At 42.2% G+C, this 25561-nt stretch overlaps 1 protein-coding gene across 2 annotated transcripts in view; it reads left to right on the top strand.

The window, feature by feature from the left end:
- The window catches only part of Gria1 (glutamate ionotropic receptor AMPA type subunit 1), a 302305-nt gene that overhangs the window by 150621 nt on the left and 126123 nt on the right, over positions 1-25561 (top strand). For both annotated transcript variants that reach the window (XM_015492696.2, XM_015492695.2), the window contains exons 3-5: positions 4612-4851; positions 6899-7083; positions 11876-11929. In XM_015492696.2, coding sequence (XP_015348182.1) covers positions 4612-4851; positions 6899-7083; positions 11876-11929 — 479 coding nt within the window. The remainder of the gene's footprint in view (positions 1-4611; positions 4852-6898; positions 7084-11875; positions 11930-25561) is intronic.

Below are 25561 nucleotides of genomic sequence, written 5' to 3'. Positions count from 1 at the left end.
TCTTGAGGTCGGGCCTTGCCTGCTTCACCAATGCATCCCCCTTTGTCTGACACAGTGTCTGACCTAGTTAGGTGCTGGGTGTGGAGTGGTAGTGGAATGGGTTCATGGACTCATGGGTAAGCAAAGGAAAAGATAGATGTGTGTACATGAGCTCTTCCCAGGGGAGGAGGGAGACATCAGACCTCAACCAGGTTCGTTTATTTGTTGGTTTTAATATGTGCACCTCATGGACCATGATGTGACGATGCCTCTGTAACTGGCAGCGGGGGAAGTAGAAAGCTACATGAGAGGGTTTTCCAGAAACCAGAGCAGAGACTGCGTCCCTCCAGCCTTGTGGAAGGAGAAGGCAACATATCACCCACATCAAAGTTCAAGTTCCACAGCCGTCATGGTGGCGTTCAGATCTCGGCTTTGCTTATGCCTGTCCTGGGTCTTGTTTCCCTAGTTTGTAACCAGCATCATGGGATGTGGGCAGAGTTAACAAAAGCAAACATCCTTGCACCACCCGTGGTCCTCCTTGCTTGATGTCAGCTCCTATAGCACCTGTCAGAAGGTTCCAAAGACACCACTGCCTTCCTAAGCAGAGGATCCCACACGTGGTTCAGCCTACGCTGAACCAGCCTCAACATGAGGATACCGTGACTTGGCCAGTACACCACAGGGTTCTGGTTCTGCTCTTGAACATTCCCACTTCTTCCTCCACTGCTTGCCCTGTCGGACCATGCATTCTCCACCCCTGGTTCCCTTTCTGATGTGCCTCATTTTGACTCCTCTGTACTAAGTAACTAATTTCACATGGCTGGTTGGGAACCATATCATAAATAAAACCCATCTAGATTTTGTGCTAGGATTTTTGTCACAACAGAATCCAACAGCTCAGAGCCTTCATTACTTTTTGCAATGGAAAAAGTGCACCTGAGGTCACTAAAAGTTGGGCCAGCAAATAGCTAAAATGCTGTTGAATCAGTAAACATTTTCCAGTCAATTAGGCTAGACTCTAGACTGTTGGAGCCTGGAGGGTGTCAAAAGTTGCAGGAGTCTAAACCTTTGTTTTTCAGATGAAAAGAATCCCAGGAGAGTGCGGGGATTTGCTCTGCAGTGATTAAGACAAAAGGAGAATCCTCCAGGTCTCCCGACATCTAGTCTAGTACTTTTTTCTACAGTACCATGTTATCTTTTCTGATTGCATATTTATTACGACACATTCAATGAAGTGCCTGACAAATGGTAATTGTATTTCCCAACCCTTACCTAAAGACTGTGCTTGGGCCTTGGGCTTGCAGAGTCTCTCTCTCTCTCTCCTGAAATGAGGAGATAGCTTGAAGGTCAAATGCTCAGAAACTCTGGGAGCCAGGACCCACTCAGGTGTGAATCCAGGTCAGGTTAGCCCCAAGCCATGCTCTTTTAGGGAGCAGCAGGAAAATTCACCTTAGCTTAAAAAGGACAAAGCAGAAAAGAGATTGGTAGAAGAGAAAAACAGGGAGATAATATGAGATGAAACAATAAATAATAAAATCCTTTCCTTCTGTGTGTCTGAGGATGTGATCATGTCTGTCTGCTCCTGTTTCTTCCACCCTCGTCCCAACTTTTCCTCCTCTACTTCTAAAGTCCTAGCAAGAATCACCAGCCAGGCAGGTCCCAGAGGCCTCACTTGAAGACAAGTAGGTGACATGAGGGGATAGATCTGGAACATCAGGCTTATATCCCACAGGACGATATTTTGCTGCAGCAAAGGCAGAGAAGGGATCCTAAAATACCATGCACAGTGTATGATATTTTAAAAGAATTTATGGTCTCCCTGTGCCCACTTACCCCTGTAAGATGGATGGTGCATTTTGAAAAATCTATATTTAACACGGGAGGATAATATACAGGGTTTGTTTCCTGGTACAGAATCCATATTTATGGAAATCTTGATTCTAGTAATTACAATAGACATTTAAAGATAGCACCTACAGTGTCCTCTTTAGGGTGAAGGAGAAATTAGTGTGAGGGGTAGAGGATACATAGCTACCTTAGAAGAAAGCTACCCAGACCAGGAGAAGGGAGACCAGAGGCCCCAACAGTCTCCTCTGTGTGAGTCCAACTTTTCCATCAGCCACTGGGGTCATGTGACCTTCTCATCAAGAATTCATCATTCATCTACTCTTCAAACATTTATTAAGCACATACCATTTTCCCAGTGCACGACACCAGCCTTGGGGCACAAGCAAGATCCTTATTTTCAGGGAATTTGCATTTGCCCAAGCCACCACAGATAGATAGATGATAGAAAGATATATATGTAAACTCAGAAAAATATTTTAGATAATAATGATTAAAGTATGGGAAATAAGACAAAGTGATATGATGGAGACCAATAGGAGTGAGGGGTGAGGGAAGGAAGATCAGCTCACTGTTTTGAGGAGGTGATGAAGGAAGGGCTATTCGAGGAAGTGAGACAAGAGCTGAGGTACACCTGCTGCAAAGGTGTGGTCTCTGCAAGGAGATTGGGGAACAGCATTGCAGGCAGGAAGGGAACAGCATGCACAGTGTCTTGGCAGAATGAACTCAGACCCCCCAGAAGAAGAGAGTGGAGGCCATGTGGACAGGGCAGGCAACAGAAGAAGGATGTGTAATATAGGAAAGTTCAGTGGGATAAGTTATTCAAGCCGCATATCATGGTCAGATATATGAGGATTGTTTTTTCCCCCTTGTGCAATGAGAAATCTTAAAACTCTTTGAGGTTTTGCATAAGGAAGTGAAACGATGTATTTTGTTTAGTTTTAATTAATGCTTCTAGGTGGAGAATGGATTTCATTGCTAAATATCAAATATCATAAAGCTTGAGGCCATGAATACCATCTTCACATATCAGGAGAGCCATAGAGTGGATTAAAAGCAAGTATTCTGTGAGGTTCTGGCTTCAAAGAGCAGTCTGTCAGTGGCCAGGCACCTGAAGAGGTAGTGAGTCCTTAGAAACTGGAAGTTTGCAAGCAGATGTTACTGATGGCTGCTGGTTTCCTGTAAATGGCGTGCTCATTTTTAGTAGGAGTTGGACAGATGACTCAGGTGGCTGAGTTGGCATCTCTTAAGAAACATTGATCTTTTAAGTCCACTATCTATAGGGACTTATTGAGAACTCACAAAAGACCATTTGGCCCCAAGGCTAACTGCATTCTTTATTGCAACATGACCTAAAGGATCTTCATATCCACATTAAAAGTATGAGCCAAAAAGAGATCCTAGGGGCAAATCAATTAGGTAAACTCTAGATTAAAGTTGAACAAGACACCTCACAATCCTTTATGTAGCTAGTGTGCATATGAAACTCCAAGACAGGGACAGGGCACACAATATTTCCCAATTTATTTGACCAAACAAGACTTTTCTTGTTCAGAGATTCTCATCTTGTGGAACTAATGATTCATCGGACAGGTCTTGGAGACCCCAAGTTAAAGGTCATATCGTGTCATGAGCAGGTGATGTGGTAGGAAACAAAAGATCTAAGAGCATTAACTTTTCATCTTAAAAGAAAAAAATTATACCTGATAATATCCAAGTTATAAGGTGGTAATGAGGGTTAAAAGCCTAATATATGTGAAAGGAGTGCAGAATACTCTTATGGTGATGAAGAAGCTGATGTTCCTCACTATTCACATTGAGAGGGTAATTTTCAGGCACTGGGGATAACTTTTGGTTTCGTTCCCTTATAGGGGCAAAGACTGTGAACTCTATCCCATATCAGATAGTAAGATCGGGTTTAGGAACTGACTGACTGAGAGTTCAATCCCGGGCCCTTGGTCTTATTAGCATTATATTCTAACCAGCAATGTCATCAACCACAAACCAGGACTGGTAACCGTGCTGGGATCCTACAAAGTGGATCCTGGGGGGATGTTCACACAGCTAAGCTATTTCTATGTCTGAGACACTGGGGGGCCTGAAAATCAGCCAATGGGAATACAAACACCAAATGAGATCAACAGAGAAGTGTACACGGAAAGCCACAGGCCAGGCTGAGAAAATCAACACTTGTCTCCTTAAACATGTATCAAAAGCAACAGCCAGGAGACATCCTTCTTCCTATAGCCTTTTTCTTTAAATATTTTGCCTGGTAGTGACGATCAATGAAAATGTAAAGATCGCTGGATGAAGAGTCAAGAGATCTGCCCGACTCAGATTTGCACTAGATGTGCTACTTGAATGTATCCATTAACTTTCTGATCCTTGGTTTCCCCCTTTAGAAAAAGGACCCAATCATCCCTTTCTTGCATTAACAGGGCCATTATAGAGACAAAGTGAGATCACATAGTAAAACACTTCGTATACATGATTACTATAATTAGTAACCATGATAGCATCCAGCACCAGCACGTAATAGGCACTGGATTTAGACAGATGGCTGGGAGATTAGACAGATGAATGGGTGAACAGGAGGGAGAGATGGACAGGTGAATAGATTGGTGTATTGCAGGCATGGGTGGATGGATTGGTTTGATGGATGGGTGGATGGCTAGATAATAGATGGTAGACAGGCGATGGGTTGGATGGATTTGTTTTTCAGCTCTCTGACAACTGGTTTACAGCATCTCCTATCCATCCATTAATCCTTCTCTCTTTCTCTTCTAGTCTGTTCCCAGTTCTCCAAAGGAGTCTACGCCATCTTTGGGTTCTATGAACGAAGGACTGTCAATATGTTAACCTCCTTTTGCGGGGCCCTCCACGTGTGCTTCATTACGCCGAGCTTTCCTGTCGACACATCCAATCAGTTTGTCCTCCAGCTGCGCCCTGAACTGCAGGATGCCCTCATCAGCATCATTGACCATTACAAGTGGCAGAAATTTGTCTACATTTATGATGCCGACCGGGGTAAGCCAAGGATTAGGGAAGGAGGCTGTTAAGCGATGGAGAGAAAACGATCGGCTAGAGGAAAAATAATGCCACCCTGTCCCTTTGAAAAACACATGGACATGATCCAAAATGCTTTCCTTCTGTGGAAGGGTGTATCAGTAGCTAATCTCTAACCTACAGTGTGGAAACACACCTTTTAGGAGAGTAATCCTCTTAACACACCAGTCCCTCTGTTGCTCACCAGACTCCTGGGTTCTCTCCCCCTCTGTGCCTTAGTTTTAAGACTACATAATGTGGATAAAATTCTCTGTGTCTCATTGCCTCATCTCTATAATAAAGGCAAAAAGTCTCTGCTTCATAAACGTGTAAATGAGATGATGACTAGGAAGTGCTTGTTTGGTGCCTATGACCTGATAAATTTTCAAAAATCTCCATATATTTTAGCTTCTATCATCATCATCATCATCATCATCATCATCATCATCATCCCTCTCAGAGCTTTGTAATTTCTGCCTCCTTTGAATTTTACATCACACTTTCCAAATCAGTGTCTCCTATACATTTTTCTTCCCCTTGCCTTTGCTCATGCTACTTCCTGTCTGGAATGCACTTCCTTCTCACATCTACCTTTATAAATCCCTCCCCTCTTTTACAGCATGCTCAAACCCCACTTTCTCTAGTCCCTGGGCTTTTGCTTTGTGACCTTAGACAAATGACAAGTTCTCTCCGAGCCTCAATTTCCACATCTGTAAAATGATATTAGAATAGTGCCTACCTCACAAAATTCAGTGATTTGAAGTACAGAAAGCTAGTAGAATAATGCCAAACACATAGTAGATTTTCAGGACACATGAGGCTCAAACACACTCAACAACATGTACTGAAGGCATAACCGAATCAATCTATAGATGATTTTGAGGTCAGGCACCATATTGGTCAGTACAGAAGGGATTAGCAGTGTTACTGGGAGTTGGATATGAGATACATATAAAAGATTAATAGTGCAAGAGCAAATGTGATAGGCAGAATAATTACCTTCTTGAAAAGATATCCATTTCCTCATCCGTGAACCTGAATGTATGTTTTTGTTATGTGGCAAAGGAGAATTAAGTTTATAGATGAAATTAACTGACCTTTTTATAAGGAGCTTTTCCTGGGTTCTTGGATGGAATCACAAAGTTCCTTAACTGTTAAAGTAAGAGACAGGAGAGTCAGTGTCAGAGTGATGGGAGAAAGACCTGGTCACCATTGCTGGCTTCAGAGATGAAGCCAAGGGATGCAGGCAGCTTCTAGAAGCTGGAAAGGCAAGAAAACAGTTTCTGTCCTAGAACCTTCATAAAGCCAACACCCTCATTTTAGCACAAGGATACCCATCTCCAGCATCTGACATCCAGAATTATAAGATGATAAATTTGTGTTGTGTTAAGCCACAAAGCTTGTGGTAATTTTGTTACAGCAGCAATTAGAAACTAATACACCATCTCAGTTTCAAAGATGGAACTCAACGGTATTGAGGAACAGGCTTCTTCCTTTCATTTAACTGAATCAGAAGAGAGTAGTTAAATTCAGTGCACATTTATTGACCACCTACCGGGTGACAAAGTGTTAGTGATATATCGAGGGCACATCAAACATCCACAAGTTTGATCAACAGTTCTTAGGTGTCTCTTTAGATGCCAGATTGGTTCATTTAGTAAACATTTACTGAATGCCCCAAAATAATAACAGCTAACATGTATAAAACCCTTAAAGATATAAAGATTCATTTTACCTTTGAAGAAACTAAAGTTTGCTGAGGCAAATGAACCTGTACAAGATCATGTACCTGATATGTCGAATTCAAACCTCAGATTGTCTCTGCTGTTTAGTGTGTCCTGGGAACAGAAACACAAGAGACCCCGTGCCTGTGCTCATGAAGTCCAGCCTTGCACAGTGAAAGAAAGCTGGAGCTGGGCTTGGCAGAGCCATGGGGTTGAGGGTAGAGAAAGGAGAGTGCCTGGTGGAAGTGGGGTGGTACCTTCTGATGCTGACAGCCACTTCTCTGTGCTACCTGTCCCACCTCCAGGTTTGTCCGTCCTGCAGAAAGTCCTGGACACAGCCGCAGAGAAGAACTGGCAGGTGACAGCAGTCAACATTTTGACAACCACAGAAGAAGGATACCGGATGCTCTTTCAGGATCTGGAGAAGAAAAAGGAACGTCTGGTGGTGGTGGACTGTGAATCCGAGCGCCTCAATGCCATCCTGGGCCAGGTAGTGGAGAGAGCGGGGACTGGGGCAGGGACTGGAGATGATCCAGGGACAGCCAGACGACGCACTTTTGCCGTGGGTGTTATAAAGAGGGCTAAAGGAGAGTTCTTAGAGATGAGATTAGATGCCTTCCATTTCACATTCTGTAAAATTCATAAAATTCAGTTCTGAAATTCCTTGAAGTAGCATAAACAATGAGAACCTTGATACCGAGCTTCAAATGATTCCCAGATGGATGGACCAAAAATTTACCTCCAGTGTTTCCCTTTACTGTTAAAAAATAAACTACACTGCATTTACAGCTCACCAAGTGCCATATCACATCAGGAGCATGGACTGTGGAGCCAGCTTCCTGCATTCAGCCCCAGGCTGTGTCTCTCACTGATCCGGCATTTGGTATCTCATCGCTTTGGCCCACTGACCTGTTTTTAAGAGTCTAAGGAAGCAGCAGCCTCCTCTCTCCTGTTTCCTTTCACGTGGTCTTGCCTCTGAGAAATCAACTGTGTATTCTATGAATAGGCACTGTGACCTCAGTGGTTTTTAGACAGAAACTGTAATTCCTCTGGTCTCAGAACTTAAAACACGTGCCTGCCACGGACTTAGTAGGCCTTTGTGGAGACGGCTTGTCTTTCCAAACTACATTTGTGAATCCTGAGGAGTTAGCAAGGAAGAAGATTTGCAATCATTTTTGAAAAGAGCCATATAATAGAAGATGGTAACTTTAGATACTTGACAATATGACAAGGCTCCTTAATGGCCCTCAAGACCCTAGGGGCCCCCCACAGGGAATCTCAGCACCAACTCAGCAGAAGCCTCAGCAACAGAACAAGGAAAGAGTCTGAAAGTCATGAATTCTTGAAGGCATTAACTTTGTGTGTTCTACTTTATCATGTGTGGATTTGACTTTCGCTCTTGAAAAGAGAAATCAGCAAAAAATATTTCTATTGAGATGCAAGTCCTCTGGGCTCGAATCGGGGATTTGAGTCTAGTATTTAAGTGAAGCCATACATGATGATGATTAGAAACAAAAACTCTGGAAACAGACCAGATGGGGTTCAAATCCCAGCTCCAGTGCTAACTAGCTTTGTGACCTTGGGCCAGGTTGTTAATCTTTCTACCTCTCGGGTTCCCACACTATAAGTTGGGAATACTGATAACAACCTCTTTTAGAATACATGTGAGGAATAACAGCATCAAATCAGTTCATTTTAAGTACTTAGAAAAGAGCCCCCACTAGGAAGTGATACATGTAAACATTTGCTTATTTTCACTAGGCAGAGGGTCAATGAGTGCTGGCTTCTTTAGTCACTTCCATCTTTGAAAATGAACTAATCTATCTGCAAAATAGAAATGAAGGACCCTGCTCCACAAAACTGATATAAAAAACTGAAATGAGATAGGAGACGGAGAATGCAATGAATAACAAGTGGTGTCCTTAACAGAGGGATGACTTTTCCTTTATGCTGCTGTGTCTTGAGGGCTGACAGTACACCACACACCATCTCATACCCTTTCCAGGCACAATCGCATTCCCACTCACACCAACTCTATGAATCAGCCCCTAAAAAATGACATATTTTATAGATGAAGAAAAGAGGGATTATACTTGCCTGAGGTCTCACTGCTGACGTATAAGAAAATCAGGAAGTCAAATCCAGCTGCATTTGGTTCTGGGGGGCCCAACCTATCAAAAATACAATTCTTCTGCCTCTACATCTATAGCTACCTCCTCTGTCAAAGGGTGCATTTGTTTTTTATAAGGTGGTGAATTGTTTGTAAGCGTGATTTAGATTGTAGTTTATTTATACTCTTTTCTAATTATTTCATTCTTCACTTCTGAAAAGTAACACCGAAGATTTGAAAGGATCTTACAGATCACTTGATTGATTGCTTATGCTCACATTTTACCAGTGAGGTGACGATGTTCAAATTGAATGATTTGCCTTGGGCTCAGAGGAGTTCTTAGTGATAGTGCTCAGTCTACAACTTCCATCTCTGATTTGCAAGCTGACACTGTTGGCACCATCCAAGATGATCTCACATTCAGTAACGAAAGTCTTCTCGGTCTAATATAAAATGTTCTGCCTGCCCAAAAGGAGGTAGTGATTTTAAATTTCAAATAGGGAATTCATTGTGGGCTTCTCTCTCCAGCCCCCCAGCTAGAATGTAAGCTCTATGAAGACAGGGATTTTTTTTTATTTTATTTTCTTCTGTATCCATAGTTCCTTGAACAGGGCTTCCTTAAATATTCAATATCTATGTTTTGAGTGAATTGAAAGAAAAAGAAATTGATGAAGGCTCTAAGAAAAATCTCAGGTGTGAACTGTGTCTGGATTTCTCCAGGTGGCCATAGGCCAAATAAGAGCCTGTAGGTGAAGGAAAGGCTGAGTTGGGAGGCCCAGAGGGCAGGTGAAGACCCAGGTTCACAGCATGGTTAGCAGGCTGAGTGAAGGATGCTGGGTATGTACTAGAGATGACTGCAGGTAGCACAGCACAGGAGTGAATATCCTTGGGAACCGTTCTAAAGAGATAGAGGTTTGTTGTATAAACAGTGGGAAGTCAGTGAAGGTTTATGAACAAGAAATAGCATTGTTAGAATGTTATGCCTTATCAATAAATAAGACACTGAATTATATAATGCAGTCATTAAGTATAGAAGGAACAAGAGGAGACAGTAGAAGAGAACCACTTGGGTGCTATTCATCACATCGCCCTGTTTTATTGTCTTCATGGTGCGTCTCACCTGCTGAAATCGCATTCATTTGTCTATTTATATATTTACCATCTGGCTCCCTACTAAAACAGCAACTCGGCTCAATGAGGTCATGGGGACCTTGCTTTATTTGTTCTTAAGTGCATAACATAACACATTGTATAATGCCTGGCATCTAGTCTATGTTCAATAAACATTCATTGAACAGATTAATTAGTCATAGAAGTCTTTACAGAGGAGTTGAGATGAAAGCTTTGCCATAAAAGATAAATAATCAAAGAGAGGAGTCAAGGCCATTCCGATGCAAAGATGGTGAAAGCAGGTGATATCGTGGAAATGAAATTTGAGTCGATGAGGTCATGGAGTTGAGGTGGAATTGCACATCTCATTTATAACACATTTCTCTGTTTGTAACTGTTTGTGCATTTATCTGCTTGTCTGTTTATGAGGGATCCCCTCCCAGTTGGGCGTAGCCTCTTGCAGGGGAGGCTGTATGCTGGTTTCCCCCAGCACACATGATGTTGCCAGCAGGGTGCTTCATGCATAGTAAGCAATTAATTAATATTTGTTAAATGAAGTTAGTGAAGGAGGGAAAGCAGGACAACAGATAGGTAATGAAAAAATGGACCCGAATGTCAGTATGAGGTAGGACTACACAAAATCACTAATTTTTTTGGTCAAAAGTCATCAATTCTTTGTTTTTTCCTATGCATCCATCTGAACTTTCATCTTGCATAGAACTATATTCCTCCACTGTCTGAATGTGGTGGTTTCTGAAACATCATTTATTTGTTACTCTTGGTTTATTAAAAGTTGAATAGGTTTTTTGATAACGGTATCTCATTGTCGAAGGGGCAGCAAAGCATTTGACAAGAAGATAAAAAAGTAATGAAGAATGATTAATAAAACTATCATCCCAATAGTCTTTGAGCTCTGTGGTCTGCAATTTCACAACCTCACCACTGTTTGAGAGCATTCATTGTGTGTGCTTGCATTTAATTATCCCCCACATAAAAAAAAAGTGAGCCACTGTGCACATACATCCAATTAAGTAGATGTCTGAATGTGGACTTCAATAACCTTGAAAATTTATTCAGTCAGAGAAGCAGCCTGAGTGCTTCTCATATGTTTTATGTCTCCCTGCAACCATGCAGGGGGAAAGGCACTGAGCAGGGTAGGCTAACCCCAATATGATGATTAAAGAAAAAAGAAAGAAATAGATCAAGTTAATTTCCAGGCCAGCGAGGGCCAGAGCCAAAGCCTGCAGTCAGCTTGTCCTTGTTGGGTGGTGTGACTGGCTACCCAAGTAGATATCTGGGTAGTTCTTTCCATAAATATTTTTTCTGCCTGCAGTGATGAGGGACAACTTCAGTAAAGTGTTAGGGGATCCTGGCTCTTAATGATTGACAGTAATCAGGGATCATACAGAGAGGTTCACAAGTCCAGCACCTGTCCTGACATTGCTACCAGACTATAATGGGGTCTGTGCAGATCACTCCTCTTTCCATCTGTCAAGTAAGGGTTAGGACCAGATGATCCTTTCTAGCTTCCAAGGTGAGTGTCCTATTAATGCCTGAGTACCCAACTGGCTTAGGAAGGAAAATACAAAATTCAGGGAAAGAGAGAAGGGCATCTGCATACGGTCAATGTGACCATCCAAGCAGCAAACACTCTCATGACAGTGATAGGGGATTCCATGTAACGTAAGATCCCCACCTACGGGATAGACAATCTCCATGTGCATGGAAGGCTTTATGGAAGGAGTACAGTGAGCTCCCTACGGTTCCAGTAATGCCATTCTGTACCTGGAATCAGAAAAACAAATGATTTCAAATCCTACATTTGCCTCTTAACAGCTGAACGACTTTAAGGAGCTTAATCAACCTGTCTATGGTTATTCCTCATCTGCAAAATAAGGATACTAACAATGTCACCATCATTGAATGGTTGGCATATCACAGTTTGTGTACTTGGAAGAGCACATTGTAAATACTCAATGTCTGTTACTAGTGCTGTTATTACTGTTATTGTAGCTTTAACAATTAGTATGTCTGATGAGGCCCTTCCTATTGTGTTTTGTAGATTATAAAGCTAGAGAAGAACGGCATTGGCTACCACTACATCCTGGCAAATCTGGTGAGTAGAGCCTGGCAAGCCATGAGCTCAGGCCTTTTTGCCTTTGGGGTTCCTAGTTGTTTCTGTGGCCCCTGCCTGTTGTAAACTGTCTGGGTGGAAGGGGCAGCTCAGAGTTCAATACTAAGCCTTAGCATTGCCAAATTTACCTTTTTCCTCCGGATCCTGCTTCCAAACCCAGCATACTGTCTGAACTTCTGACTGTCCTTGAGAGACAGCTACCATCCTCACAAGTCCCTCTTTCATCGGCTCTGCCCCTCAATAATAAGGACAAAGTCATCACATCTTTGAATGGATATGAGCTGTCTCTGGGCTTTGGGCCCTCTGTTTTGAACTCAAAGACAGCTTTGCTTTTCATAATCACAACACATTTAAATCATAATGATGCTAATACTGACAAATCTTTAACCCCAAACCATCTTCCAGCATGAATGATATGATGTCCATTTCATATTTATCCATTTTTCTATATGGCACAGATAAGCCTGTCTTTTAAAAAAATTGTTTTCATTTTGATGTGCCGCAGTTCTTTTTATTGAGTGTAATTATTCTCCATGTCACAAACACTTGGTTTACTGGATCATTTTCTGTACACACTGTCTTAGCTAGCAGCCACCATGTGCCATTATGAGTTTCCTTTGTCAAGTCCGTTCTCTCTGTGCCGTGACTGACACATCTACCTGTTTTTATCATGAGGTTTGATTCCCGCAGCTCTTTTTTTCTCAAAGTCAAATATAATTTTGTTTCTCATGTAGTCTTATTTTCAAAGGTTTTATTAAGTTGTAATTCACATGCCAAACAACTCACTCATTTACACTGTACCATGTAATGGTTTTTCATATATTCACAGTTATGAAACTATCACTTTGATCTGATCTTAAAACCTTTCACCACCCCAACAACCCATATCCATAAGTAGTCACTGTTCATCACTTCCAAACTCCCCAGCCCTATGTAACCACCACTGATTTGCATTCTCTCTCTTTGCATTTTATTGTTACACAATATTCCATTACATAGATAGACCATTTTTGCTCACCCATTAACAATTGATGGACACTTGGGTGGTTTACATTTGGGTTGATTGTAAATAATGCTGCTTTGAACATGATTGCACAAGCTTTTCTCTTCAAACTTTACCAAGGAGGGGAATGTCTGGGTTATGTGCTAAACTCTATATTTAATTTTGGCTTTGTTCTGTTTTGTTCTTTGTTTTTTGCTTTTTGTTGTCTTTTTTTTTTTTTTGTGGTACTGGGACTTGAACCCACAGATACTCTACCACTGAGCTACATCTCCAGCATTGGCAATTAAAAAAAATTTTTTTTAGTGAGACAGAGTCTCACTACATTGTCCTAGTTGATCTCAAACTTGCAATCCTCCTTCCTCGACCTCCCAAGTTGCTGAAACTTCAAGAATGCACCACCCCATACAGTTACATTTAACATTTTGAGGAACTCTAACATTATTTTCCAAAGTGGCTGCAGTTCCCATTGAATTTTTTTTAACATTACTTTTGTTATAGTATATATTATAATAATAACATCTTTATTTTATTTATTTATTTTTATGTGGTACTGAACCCAGGGCCTCATACTTGCTAGGCAAACACGTAGAGTTTTTGCCTAAGCTACAACCCCAGCCTTGAATATTAATCAATAACAAACTTTGCCTTGTATCAGGTTTCCCTTAATGGTAGCGTTTGTCTACAAAGTTTGTCACACTGGCCCATCTTCATAATTTCCCATGTTTCCATTATGTTGTGATGTTAACTTTTTATCCGTAGTAAATTTTCCATTGTAATCCAGCTTAACTGAACATGTATGTTATTTTGTATCATTTTTTATTATTTAACCTTATTATTACTCTAAGCAGTAATTATCCATTGATCAAAAGATATTTTGTACTTATTTTTGGAGTAAACGTTGTTAGCTAAGGCACAGATCCAGTGCATAGATCTAAAAAATGGAGCCCAGACATCCTTCCCAATCTTAAAATGTGCCCTTCTTTCTGGTGGGTCTTTAGCCTTTGATTAGTTCTTGCTTTACCCTTCTTTATCCTTCAAAACCTCCTTGCCTAGGCAGTTCCAGTATTTCAGGCTCAAGACTGGAAGTAAGAAGGGTTTATTGAGGTAGGTTCATTTAGACCCAGATGTTAATAGCTAGATATATTACCTTTCTCACAGATATTTGCATTTTAAATAAGTGGTGACTGCATAAAGTCTTTTGGGGAACCAAGATTCTCACACTCAATAGAACAATTACAAAAATGAAATTTTTGATTTGAGAGCAAGGAAAGCCCTTGACAGCTCTCAAATCCCAGATATGTAGAAGGGACTTTGGAAATCAACTCCATCTAAATCTACTTTGCTTGTAGGGAAACAGAGCCAGCAAGGGGCCATAACTTACAGTACCATAGTATCACATAGCCAGTCAACAATAGAGCTGCATCTAGCACCAAGATTAGCAGCCACAGCCACTGCTTTTCCCAAGACCTCAGGATATCTCTCAGTGAGACCTTGTAGACATCATGCTGCTTGGGAACACACAGAACAATGACAGGAGCATGCATAATTATCTCTTTTGGGTAAGATAGAAATTACACATCAGTGGCCTCATAGCTCCTGAAAGACCCCAGGTAATTAGATCGCCAGCCTCCATCTGTTGCCTGGTGACCCCTCAGTTACGGCATCCTTGAGTCAGCCCCTTGGGTTGCTACATACTTCTGATCTGCATTTTTCTTCTTCTGACCTAATGAGTTCTCAACTCTTACAACTGCCAGCTAATAGGATGCAAATGGCGTATACCGTCCAAATACAAAAGACTTGCATGTTCCAATAGATTAGTTGATAATTAGGCTTCAAATTACTAATTAATTCAGTTTGAAACATAGTCAAGTATATGGTGTGTTTCTTCCCCGTTCAGAGGAATAACACAATTTATAAGATAATAATTTTTTAGAAATTCAGCCACATAATTAGCCTGCTGTTACATGAAACTGACCTCTCCTTCAGTGTGCTTGTGACTAGGGGGTAATTATAGCGACCAAAGAAGCCTGTGAAAAAGAGGGAGATATGCTTTCATTTTGTAGTCCTTTCTGTTCGTGTGAGGATGCATGAGCTCAAAGTAGCAATAGCAGTCTTTTGTGGGTCAATTTGGAAGGTGCTTGCAGGATTCAGGTAGCCACCATTGGAGGACTACTGGAAGAGAGTGGGGAAGGAGTTGGCTCAGGGTTTATGGATGAACCCAAAAAAGTAAAAATAAAAAGCCCTAACTTATATCCAGATACCACTCTGAGCTAGCTTTGTGCTCTTTGGCAACTCTCCAGCCCTCAGTTTCCTCATCTGTCCATTGCAAGAAACAATTCCTGCTCCTCCCACTTATATAGTCATCAGGGAAGAACCAAATATGTTGCCAAATGCCACCATCATTTGAAGAGTTAGAAGCATTCTGCACAAGTGGAGAATTCCTACTTGATAGACTGAATCTACCCATCTCTATGTATTCACATATTGTTTGTATTTCCATAAACATATGTTGAGATGTGTATTCCTATTGTGTACATATTTAATAGGATGAATGCACATTTCTATAACACTGATATGCTCATAAAGTGAACGTGAACCGTGCTGAAATTGGAAAGCTATGCCTCTGCTTCTTTATTTTTCAAAATAATTTTTTTTAGCTATAACTCACATGCCATGCATTTAAAGTAATTGTTCTTAGTATGTTCACAGGATGGTGCAATGATCACCACAATTCCTTTTAGAATATGTTTATCACATTAAAAAGAAACTCCATAACTGTTAGTGGTCATTCCCCATTTCTCCTTAGCCACACACTCTCCCCCATTCTCTTTCCAGCCCTGCCCCTCAGCCCCAGGTAATCTCTTGTCTACTTTCTGTCTCCATATATTTGTCATTTCTGGACATGCATTTTTTTCTATCCCATGCCCATCCGACTCTGATTACGTGTCTTGACCTTCACCATACTCTTCGAGGGTCATAACATTATCCCCATTTTTCAGATAAAGAAAATGAGGTTCAAGAAGTATAAGTGACTTTCAGATCAAGTGTTTATAAAGTGATAGAGCAGGGCTTCCCCTCCAGGTCCATAGAACCCGAGGTCTGTGTTCTTAATACAGTGTGTGCCCTGAGACAGCCGGGTATGAGGGAGACAGAGGAAGGTGTGGGGGCTGTGTGGGTGGTCCTTGACAAGAAGATTTGAGTTCAATTCTTGCCTACTGTGGCCATGATGTATCTAGAACTCAAACTCAGGCTCTCAAACTCCTGTAAAATGCCTGTTCCATTATATATTGATGGAATTCCATTAAAATAACCATTTCTAGTGAGACAGAATCAGAGGGAGAGATGGTGGGGCCAGGTCAGACCAGGTCTTATTGGGGAACCTGTGGTCCAGGGAAGTCAGCCATTTCTCCAACATGCTTGCAGATCAACTCCTGTGGAATGTGACAGTTGAAGGTTTTCTTCCATATGGCAGCCTGTCCAACCCCCAGCTCTGTGCTGCTGCCCCTCTGCTCCATCAGCCGTGAGAAGAAACTGTTCTCTAGTCTCCTTGCCCCCCTACAGTGTTAAATCTGTCAATTCCTTCTGTAAGGCTGAGCCCACCCACTTTCCTCAGTGCCTCTCCTGCTGCCAACTCAATACCATACCGGGTCATGTTTGGCTTCTATAGCGTCTGGCTAGGCAGATGGCAGGGGGGTTGTTGGGGAAGTGGGATCTGGGGTCAGACAGAGTAGGGTTTTAAACTTATTAACTGTGTGATATTAGTCAAATTACTTTCACTCTCTGAGTTTTCATGGTCTTATCTCTCTACAAAAGGAATGATGAAATTATCTACCTCCTCATGGGGCATTAGGAGAGTTAAGCAAAAAAATGTATATAATCCCACATAGTCACTTAATAAATATAGGTAATTACCACCATAATGTTCACCATTGTCATTATTATCATCATCACTAGTGGAGAAAGAAGACATTTATGTCTGGAAATAAGGAATCCAATTTTAGGTTCCTCAACCCAATTTTAGACATCCTCAGAAGATGACGTCTGCACTCACACATCACCTGCACTTAAGGGCAAAATCCTCATGTCTATGCTAAAGAATCAAGTTAGGAATATGCAGATACATATGTAGATAGAGGCAGGCCTGAGAGGGCTTCTAAGCCACTGCCCATGAAGGGACAGAATCTCCTCCACGGCTTCCCTAACAGGGCCCATCCATCAGGTTTCCGCTTGAGCAATTCCCAGTGATGGGGAGCTCATACCTCCAGGGCAGCCCTTCATCTCCAGGGTACTGACCATGTCCACACTCTCCCTTGAACAGGTGCAGCCTGTTTTCTGTTCTCTCCTGGTTACCTTCTCATCCCTTCTAATGCTGCCTGCCCTCTGACTCTTGCTGAACAGGTCTGCAGGCCTTCCACGGAGCAGCCTTTGAATATTTTAAGTGACCACTGTGCTGAGTCTTTGCTCCTTGCTCCTTGAGCCTGGTCACCTTCCATTCTCCCAGTGCTTTCTCACAGGGTTTGGTTCTCACAGCCAACTAAATGACGGTCAAATATGGACCAAGCGTGTCTGTTTGCCTGGCACAAGGAGTCCTACGAAACACAATCCTTCACTTTTTTGCCATGGCTGCAATGTGGCCTTGCCTTCCAGCTAGATCAGAACACATAAAATAATGCCAGTGAACAGTCTCGTCCTGTAACAGTCATGCAAGACCCATAAAGGCCACCTGCACTGTAAGACTGTGGCAATCAGAGGCTAGAGCAGGCTCAGGGTGTTGCAGGGTGTCTTGGAAGGACCCTGATGCTGTATCCAGGCACCCGCACCCTAGAAAGAGCTCTCCTTCTTCCTGCTTTGAAGAATCCTTGAGAAATAGAGCTGAAGGTGAGCTCATCTTACCAGCTTCTAATTTTACAAGATGGACACTCTGGGTCTGGAGACAGACAGTGATGTTTGAGGTCACCCAGAATTAACAGCAGGGTGGGACTGGGATTTGCAGCAATCACTTGCTGTTTTTCTGTCCCTGACTGTTGCTTTTCTATATTTTCCTGATCTGTCGATGTGCCTGGGTGTGTGTGTGATATACATGTGCAGAAGTTAGAGACAGAGGGTCAGAGTGCTCCCTCCTCCTTCCTATGTCCCTCTCAGGGTTTCTCTATTTGCTAATGGGGCTCATTTTAGTTTATCCTTCCCCCTCCCCCAACTTTTCTTCAGTTAGAACCCATGACCCCTGACACTGCCAAGAGCCTCTGGGAGGGCAGTGGATGGACAGGAAGGCAAGCCAAGATGCCAAAGGAGGCGGTCCTCCAGGGTAAGCCAAGCCTCTCATTGGGCAAGTGGAATCTAGGTTACCCTCTGAACTCACCTTCCATCCTCCAAGATAACTCTGTAGAGTTCCAATGACAGTTTCTGCGTCTCTCCAAGAATGGTGAGGTGACAGTCTCGTTTTTTGAGTGAGAAAGATGGGTCAAGTGATTGAAGGATCTTGAAAAGGCCACGTGATAAAAGCTAGAATTTAGATTTAAACATCTCCAATGGTAAAGACGAGGCTCCTTCTCCAAGGGCCACACTGCTGGAATAAGGAAAATATTTGCAACTGTGAAGACTGGTGTTATTATGAAGCAAACCCCCCAAAATAGATCCCCTTCCTCCTGAAACTCCCTGAGCTTCCATTCTGGCTTAGCCACTTGTTGGCTGTGAGTCCCTGGGCAAGTCAACTCACCTTCCGTACCTTACTGTCTTCATCTATAAATCAGAATATTAATATGTACCTCACAAGATAAAGGAAAAAAAAAGAGCTGATTTAAGTAAACTTATAGAAATGCAAGTACAGCAGAATTGCCACAGGCTCCTTACCATTTGTGCAAATCTTTTTTTTTGTTTCTTGTTTTTAGAAGGTTTTAGTTTGTTTGAAATTTGGCACATTGTTTTTTTTTTTAATTTGTTCTTTTTAGTTATACATGATAGTAGAGTGTATTTTGACATATTATACATAACTTGTCCTAATTAGGATCCCATTTTGTGGTCCTACATGCGGTGGAGTTTCACTAGCAATGTATTAACATATGAACATAGGAAAGTTATGTCCAATTAGTTCTACCGTCTTCCCTATTCCCTTCCCCAACTCTTCCCTTCATTCCCTTTTATCTAATCCAATGCAATTCTATTCTTCCTTCCCTCTCACTTACTATGTGTTAGCATCTACATATCAGAGAAAACATTTAGCCTTTGGTTGTTGAGGTTGGCTTATTTCACTTAGCATGATAGTCTCTAGTTCCATCCGTTAATAGCAAATGACATAACTTCCTTCTTATTATGGCTGTGTAATATTCCATTGCATATATAAGACCACATTTTCTTAATCCATTTATCCGTTGAAGGGCACCTTGGTTGGTTCCATAGCTTAGTTATTGTGAATTGAGCTGCTATAAACATTGATATGGTCATGTCACTGTAGTATGCTGTTTATTAAGTCCTTTGGTATATATGGAGAAGTGGTGTAACTGGGTCAAATGGTGGCTCCAGTCAGAATGGCAATTATCAAGAATACAAATAACAATAAATATTGGTGAGGATGTGAAGAAAAAGGTTCACTCAAACATTGCTGGTGGAATGTGAATTGGTGCAACCACTATGGAAAAAAGTCTGGAGATTCCTCAGAAAACTTGGAATAGCATACCGTTTTGCTCACGGGGAGTAGATTCATCAAAAGGATCTTCCTGGCTGTCCAATTTGGGGTTCTAATTTTTCTAACTCTATTTGCACTCTAGAGGTATCCAGAAAAAAAATTCTCAAAGTCACTCCCTTCAACCACAATGAAGAGGAGATTCTATGAATCTCAAGCATTTGGTGCTTGTATTCACCTACCTTGCAAACCAGACACACCTGGGCTGACTTGAAATGGCCCTTTCCATGCTGGGTCAGCATCCTGCAGGCCACTTCAGATGTGCAGGACCTTGGCTGCAATTGCTCTTCCCAAGCATGGGACCTCCTTGCCACCACCAAATTAGAAGCATCAAGGAAGGATACACTCACACCTGCGTCAGCAGGTGGTTGGGATAATGTGTATGTAGGGAGGTTCAGCCCCCATTTCTCTTTTAGGACAAAAGAGCAAATTACATAGCGGGAGGGAAATGGATCCCCAAGAATCAGAGATCTAGGTGGGTGCTTACTATGTGCCAGAAACTATTCTAGGAACGTGAAATTTAATACACCTAGTGCTCACAACAGCCCCGTGAGACAAGCACTATAATAGTCCCTATTTTTCAGCAAAGGATTCTGAGGTGCAGAGTAGCCTGCCTGAGATCACACAGCTAAGGAGCAGGTACAGCTGAGATTGGACTCGAGGGTCATGTGCACAGGCATTCAATGTGACATGCCACCCTGTCACTGTGACTCTGCATCTAAATATGCAGGCTCTCCCTGCATGTTCTTTGCCCTCCTCACTCATCCAAAGGCTCCTTTTCCATCAAGCTTCCTTACTTCTGATTCGAAGCCTTCCTTGAACTCCGGAGTCAGTTTGGGGTCCACTTATTTTGCCCTACAATTACTCGTGTGTAAGATTGTCCTTTCTTTCTGGACCCTAAGTAACCTGAGAGCAAGGACCAGACCTGTCTTTTCATCTTCTACATCCCTGTGTCTACGACATGCTTGGCAACATTAAGCACACATGAATGAATGAGCAAATGGATGGATGAATAAAAAACTAGAATATTCCTGTCCCCATTTCCAGTGGGTTTCAAATTTACCACATGTTGGGACTTTCATTTTTTTCTCCAACCATTCAATGTTTGCCTGTTGTACGTGAGGCCCTCTGGATGCATAAACTGGCATTACACCAAAGATGGCCTGGCTCTGTGTCCTTGCCTGGCCTTCCCTGGATAGGAAGGTGGTGACCATATAAGTGGAAGACGCTATTTGGGACCTGTTTCAAGTGCACCGGGAACCCCACCCATAAGGACCCAGCCCTACCAGGAAAGTATGAAAGCCTGGACTTTGACTTGACTTTGGCCCTTACTCTGTAGTTGGCCAGGTCAGATGTCAGTTCTGACCACAAGTTAGAGCAGAATGAAGAGGAGGGGACTCTCTGGAAAACTAACCAATTCCAGGCCAGTTCCTGCATCTCTGTAGTCTTGCAAAAGCCCAGTCTATGGGGTCTCTGACCTTCTACCACAAAGTGTCAGCATTTTGTCCTAAATCCCAAAAGAGAAAGATTTCTGCTTGTGAGATTCTGTCTTTAACAAAGCTTTGTCAATAGTGGACCCCTGTGTGAAAGAGTAAGGCTGTTGTGTTTGGAGATGCCCATGTGTTCAGGTACCTGACTCCTGCTTTTTCCCCACTATTAGCTGACTCAAGCACAGCTACAATGCCTTATTGACTTATTGGGAGCCAGATAAGTCCATGTGATTACCAGGGATTATACAGGGTGAGGACACCTTAAAGGTTTAGTTTGTCAAAGTGGCTAAAATAGGAAAATGTGAAGCTTTTTATGCAGAGACATGAGTATTTGAGGACACAATTAAGTCCCTGGCCCAAGAGTATTCCACGAATTCATATATATCCATATTCATGTGCTCTCACCTTTACGATCCCAGAACCGTGGATCAAAGCTGGAAGAGCCCTTAGGAGAGAAATCAACAGGCTCTGAAGTTTCCACCCTTTTTTGTTTGAAGCTCTATTTTCACATGGAATCTTGCAGGAGAAGCCCACTATGTAAAATAGATTAAAAAAGCAGAGTTGTCTTGGTGGACAAGACAGAGTGGGAAGGTAGGAGCCTGTCCTTTCTGTCCTTCCTGCCCTTCTTGTCACTCAACATGGACACTTCTGAATGTCAGCTGCAGGAAGGTAGCTTGAAAGATCATTGATCTAGCTGAGGCCCTTATTTTGTAGATCAATAAACTCACCCCTGGAGAGGTTGAGACAGTTGACCAAGGGCAAAGCACTCATGAGGTTCAAAGACAGGACAGGACTTAAGGGGTTGTCCCTAAAACTCTTTTCCTGACACTTTCATTTATGACCTGGTTTACAATATAACACACACACACACACACACACACACACACACACAGCAATAAAAAGGCCTCTTTGGTTCACAAGACAAAAACAGAGGCTAAGAGGTGATAGGATTGATGTTTGTGAGAAAATTGCAGAAACGGTGAACAACGACTTTCTGTTCCTTTGTCGCTTATTGTGTGTGGATCCTGTGAGGGCAAGGCCCCTACCCTCTAGGAACTCCCAGCCTGGCAGGGCAGATGAGAGGGACCCCGACAGTCTCCATGAGATAGCTGGGCAGAGCCTAAGATGGAGAAATAAAGTGCTGGGTGTCTCAGCATCCAAGTCCCAGCACAGGTCAAAGGAACTGAGGACAAACGTCCTGGTCTCCTGGAAACCTGCTAAGTCTCTCTTTATGTAAAGACACAGGCTGTTCCAAGTGATTCTTTGCAGGCCAGAAGATAAATGAGCAAGACAGACTGAACTAGTGGTCAGGAGCAGGATGCACAGTGGTTGGGAACAAGCCCCAGCGTCTGGTTACTTGCTGGGACTCTGTGCTCTGTCCCTCGCCAGTTGTGCTGGAGTGGTCAAAAGCCACTCCATAAGCTTCAGACTCAAGTTTCTAATTTCTAATTTGCAAATGGGATGACAGCAGTCCCCACTTCACAGGACCATTAGGAAGATTAAATGAGGTAATACAAGGAGGACACTAGCACAGTGCCTCCTGTACAGAACAGGCTTTGTGCATGTTAAACACTATGGCTGTGTGGTCCAAGTCGGCCTCCCATGATTTCTGACATCTGTGGGTTCTGGCCTACATTCCAGAGCCTCAGAGAACAAATCGTGTTTCTCCTCTCCATGGCAATGCTTCTGAGATTCAAGTACATCCTTCACTTACCCTCTCCCTCTAGTGTTTTTTAGGCTGAGCACTGCCTCTTTTTTGCAAGCATTGCTAATGTAACAGGAGTTTCAAACCACACTTCCCTATAACCATTCTCTCTGAGGAGCTGTCATCTAAGATCTCTGACAATCTGGGGAAACTTGACATGTTCAACTTGTGCTATTCAGAATATAAAGTACAAGTTCTTTGATTGGGTTTAATCTCACCTTTTCTGTTCTCAAGGGGCTGGGGTGGATGGAGGGCTCTCTCTGATGTGCCAGGACGTGTTTAATAAACCTTCCTCCCTGGCCCGTTTCCTTTAGTGAGGTTGGATGTTCCTTCTTCCTTCTGACAGGTGTAGATGATGAGGGTTGAATGGCTTGGATGTGACCCCCCGAAAGAATCCAAGAAAAAGGGAAACCCAGCTTTGAAGAGAAGGCTTTTTATCCTTCGAAAGCTGTGTTCCTACACACCTGCCTCATGTTCTTCTTCGGATCCTTGCCTGACCCAGTGCCTAGCTTTAAAGCAGCTCTAACAACACCTAACCTCTTTTGCCCCCGTGATAAGGATGGTGAATGCAATGATGAGAACAGAAGCGAACGTTCCTTAAGCACTTACTATGTGCCAGACGGAGTTCCAAGTGCCTCATCACATCATTCCTTTTAAACTTTACACCAAAGCTGTGCTATAGGGGTGCTTGCATCTGCATGTTGAAGAGAACTGAACCCTGAAGAGGTTAAATAACCGGTAATGACACATAATCATTTCCAAGCATATATGATAATTAATAGTCATAATTAATAGTCATGATGGCCCAGAGCCTCTTCGGGATCCTTCAAGCATTCTCCAAATCTTCACGGCAAGATGAAAATACACCCGATATAGTTGTAGTGTTAAACATCTCTTCCTAAAGATGTTTAACAAAAAGGCATTTTAAATAAAGATATCATCATTATTTGAAATGCCTTTTTATTCTAATCTTTGAAAATTCTAATTGGCATGGCAGATACATTGCCTACATTAATCAGTTTACTTAATTGAGTGGTTTTTACTCCTGGTTATTCTACTCAAATGGCCATTCAGCATTATGTTGCCTTCTATGGTGGCTGCAGAGCAGGGACAGATGCTAACCCCACGTGGTCCTCTCACCGGCAGTACAAACTTAGGCCGGTGTTCTACTCTCTGGACCTGTTTCCCTACAATGAGGGGGTTTGGTTAGATCTCCAATAACAGACATTCTTGCTTCTGCCTAGATCAGGAATCAGTAAAATATGTGCCATGGGTCAAATCCCCAACTGCCTGATTTGGTATAGCCCATAAGCTAATAATGTTTTTTTGTACTTTTAAATCATTAGGGAAAAAATATCAAAAGAATATTTTGCAACATGTGAAATTTATACTAAATTAAGTCTCAGTATCCAACAAAATATTATATTGGGAACTATCCTTAGTCATTCACTGTCTATGGCCACTCCTATGCTATAATGTAAAACTGAGTAGTTACAACAGGAACCGTAAGCTCTGAGAAGCCAAATACAGTTACAGTCTTGTCCTCTGCAGAAGTTTGCTGAGCCCTGGTATAGATGCAGGGTAGGTGGACACCAGTGGACTTCAGAAAAGTCAGAGGCTTTAGAAACACCTAAATACTTTAGGGGATTGGTGTCCAGGAGAGGAACCTACTGCTTCTAATACTTCAAGTCAGAAAACCATGTTTGAAGGCCACCATTGTAGCCCATTTATTCTGGGCTCTTAATGGTGTCTGCCATGATCTGAGGTTGTTGGTCCCTCTTTGGCCAGGGCAATTAAAGCTCATATGTTCCTCCTCTAGTAGGGCAGTGTCCCATCTTGGAGAAGAAGATAGATTTTATGGTTGGACCACCATTTGCATCTTTGCTTGCTGTGTGATCTCAGAGAAGTTTGCAAAGTTCTCATCAGATAACTGGAATGAAGACTTACTCATTTATGCAAATCAACATCCAGGTCCTATTCTGCACATTTATCTTTCAAGATTGTTTAGGGGATTGACTAGGACCATGTGAATAAAGCATTGAACTAAATTCCTGGCTTAGGATAAGAGCTTAGGAAATGCTTAAAATAAGTCTAGGGGTCACTCTTGCTTTGATTATTTAATTTTTCACTTTTCTATGGAAGTAATCTCAAAATTCCCAAAAGGTGGTATAGATGAAGTTTTATAATACCGATGAAATAGCATTTTAGCCACCATTATGATTTTTGTTATCCTTAGGAGCCATGCTTCTGAGGTTGTATGTCAGCCGTGCAATTTAGCAACACAAATGCTCTTCAGTTCCACACCAGGAGTTACAGGTTAAGCAGAATGCCCTTCAAAGACCTCAGTAAAGCTTCAAAACACACAGTGTCTGCTCTTCCCTGCCCTGACATTGTCACTGTCTCCCCAACTTCCCAATGACTAAGGGATGCTTCCTAACCAGGGAAGTACATCAGAATCACCTGAGGGCCCATTGTTACTTTTTAAATAGTAAAAAAAAGTTAATATATTCACATGGTTAAAAATATATATTATAGAAGGGCATAAAATCAAAAGCAAACACCTGTTCTTTCTAATCTCATATTTTGTAGAAGCAAACATTTTAAACCTTTCCGGTGTTTGGTTGTTCTGATCATTTCCCCCACACTACTATATAATATGTCTGTTTCTTTTTCTTGCTTTATTAACTTAACCCCCTCTGTGACTCCCATTAGAAACATAATGAATCTTTTCACAGTG

This window comes from Marmota marmota, unplaced genomic scaffold, assembly GCF_001458135.2.
Source record: "Marmota marmota marmota unplaced genomic scaffold, marMar, whole genome shotgun sequence".
In the NCBI taxonomy this organism is placed as follows: Eukaryota; Metazoa; Chordata; class Mammalia; order Rodentia; family Sciuridae; genus Marmota; species Marmota marmota.
The sequence above is the reverse complement of the archived record's forward strand: the minus strand, read 5'-3'. Positions and strand labels throughout refer to the sequence as shown.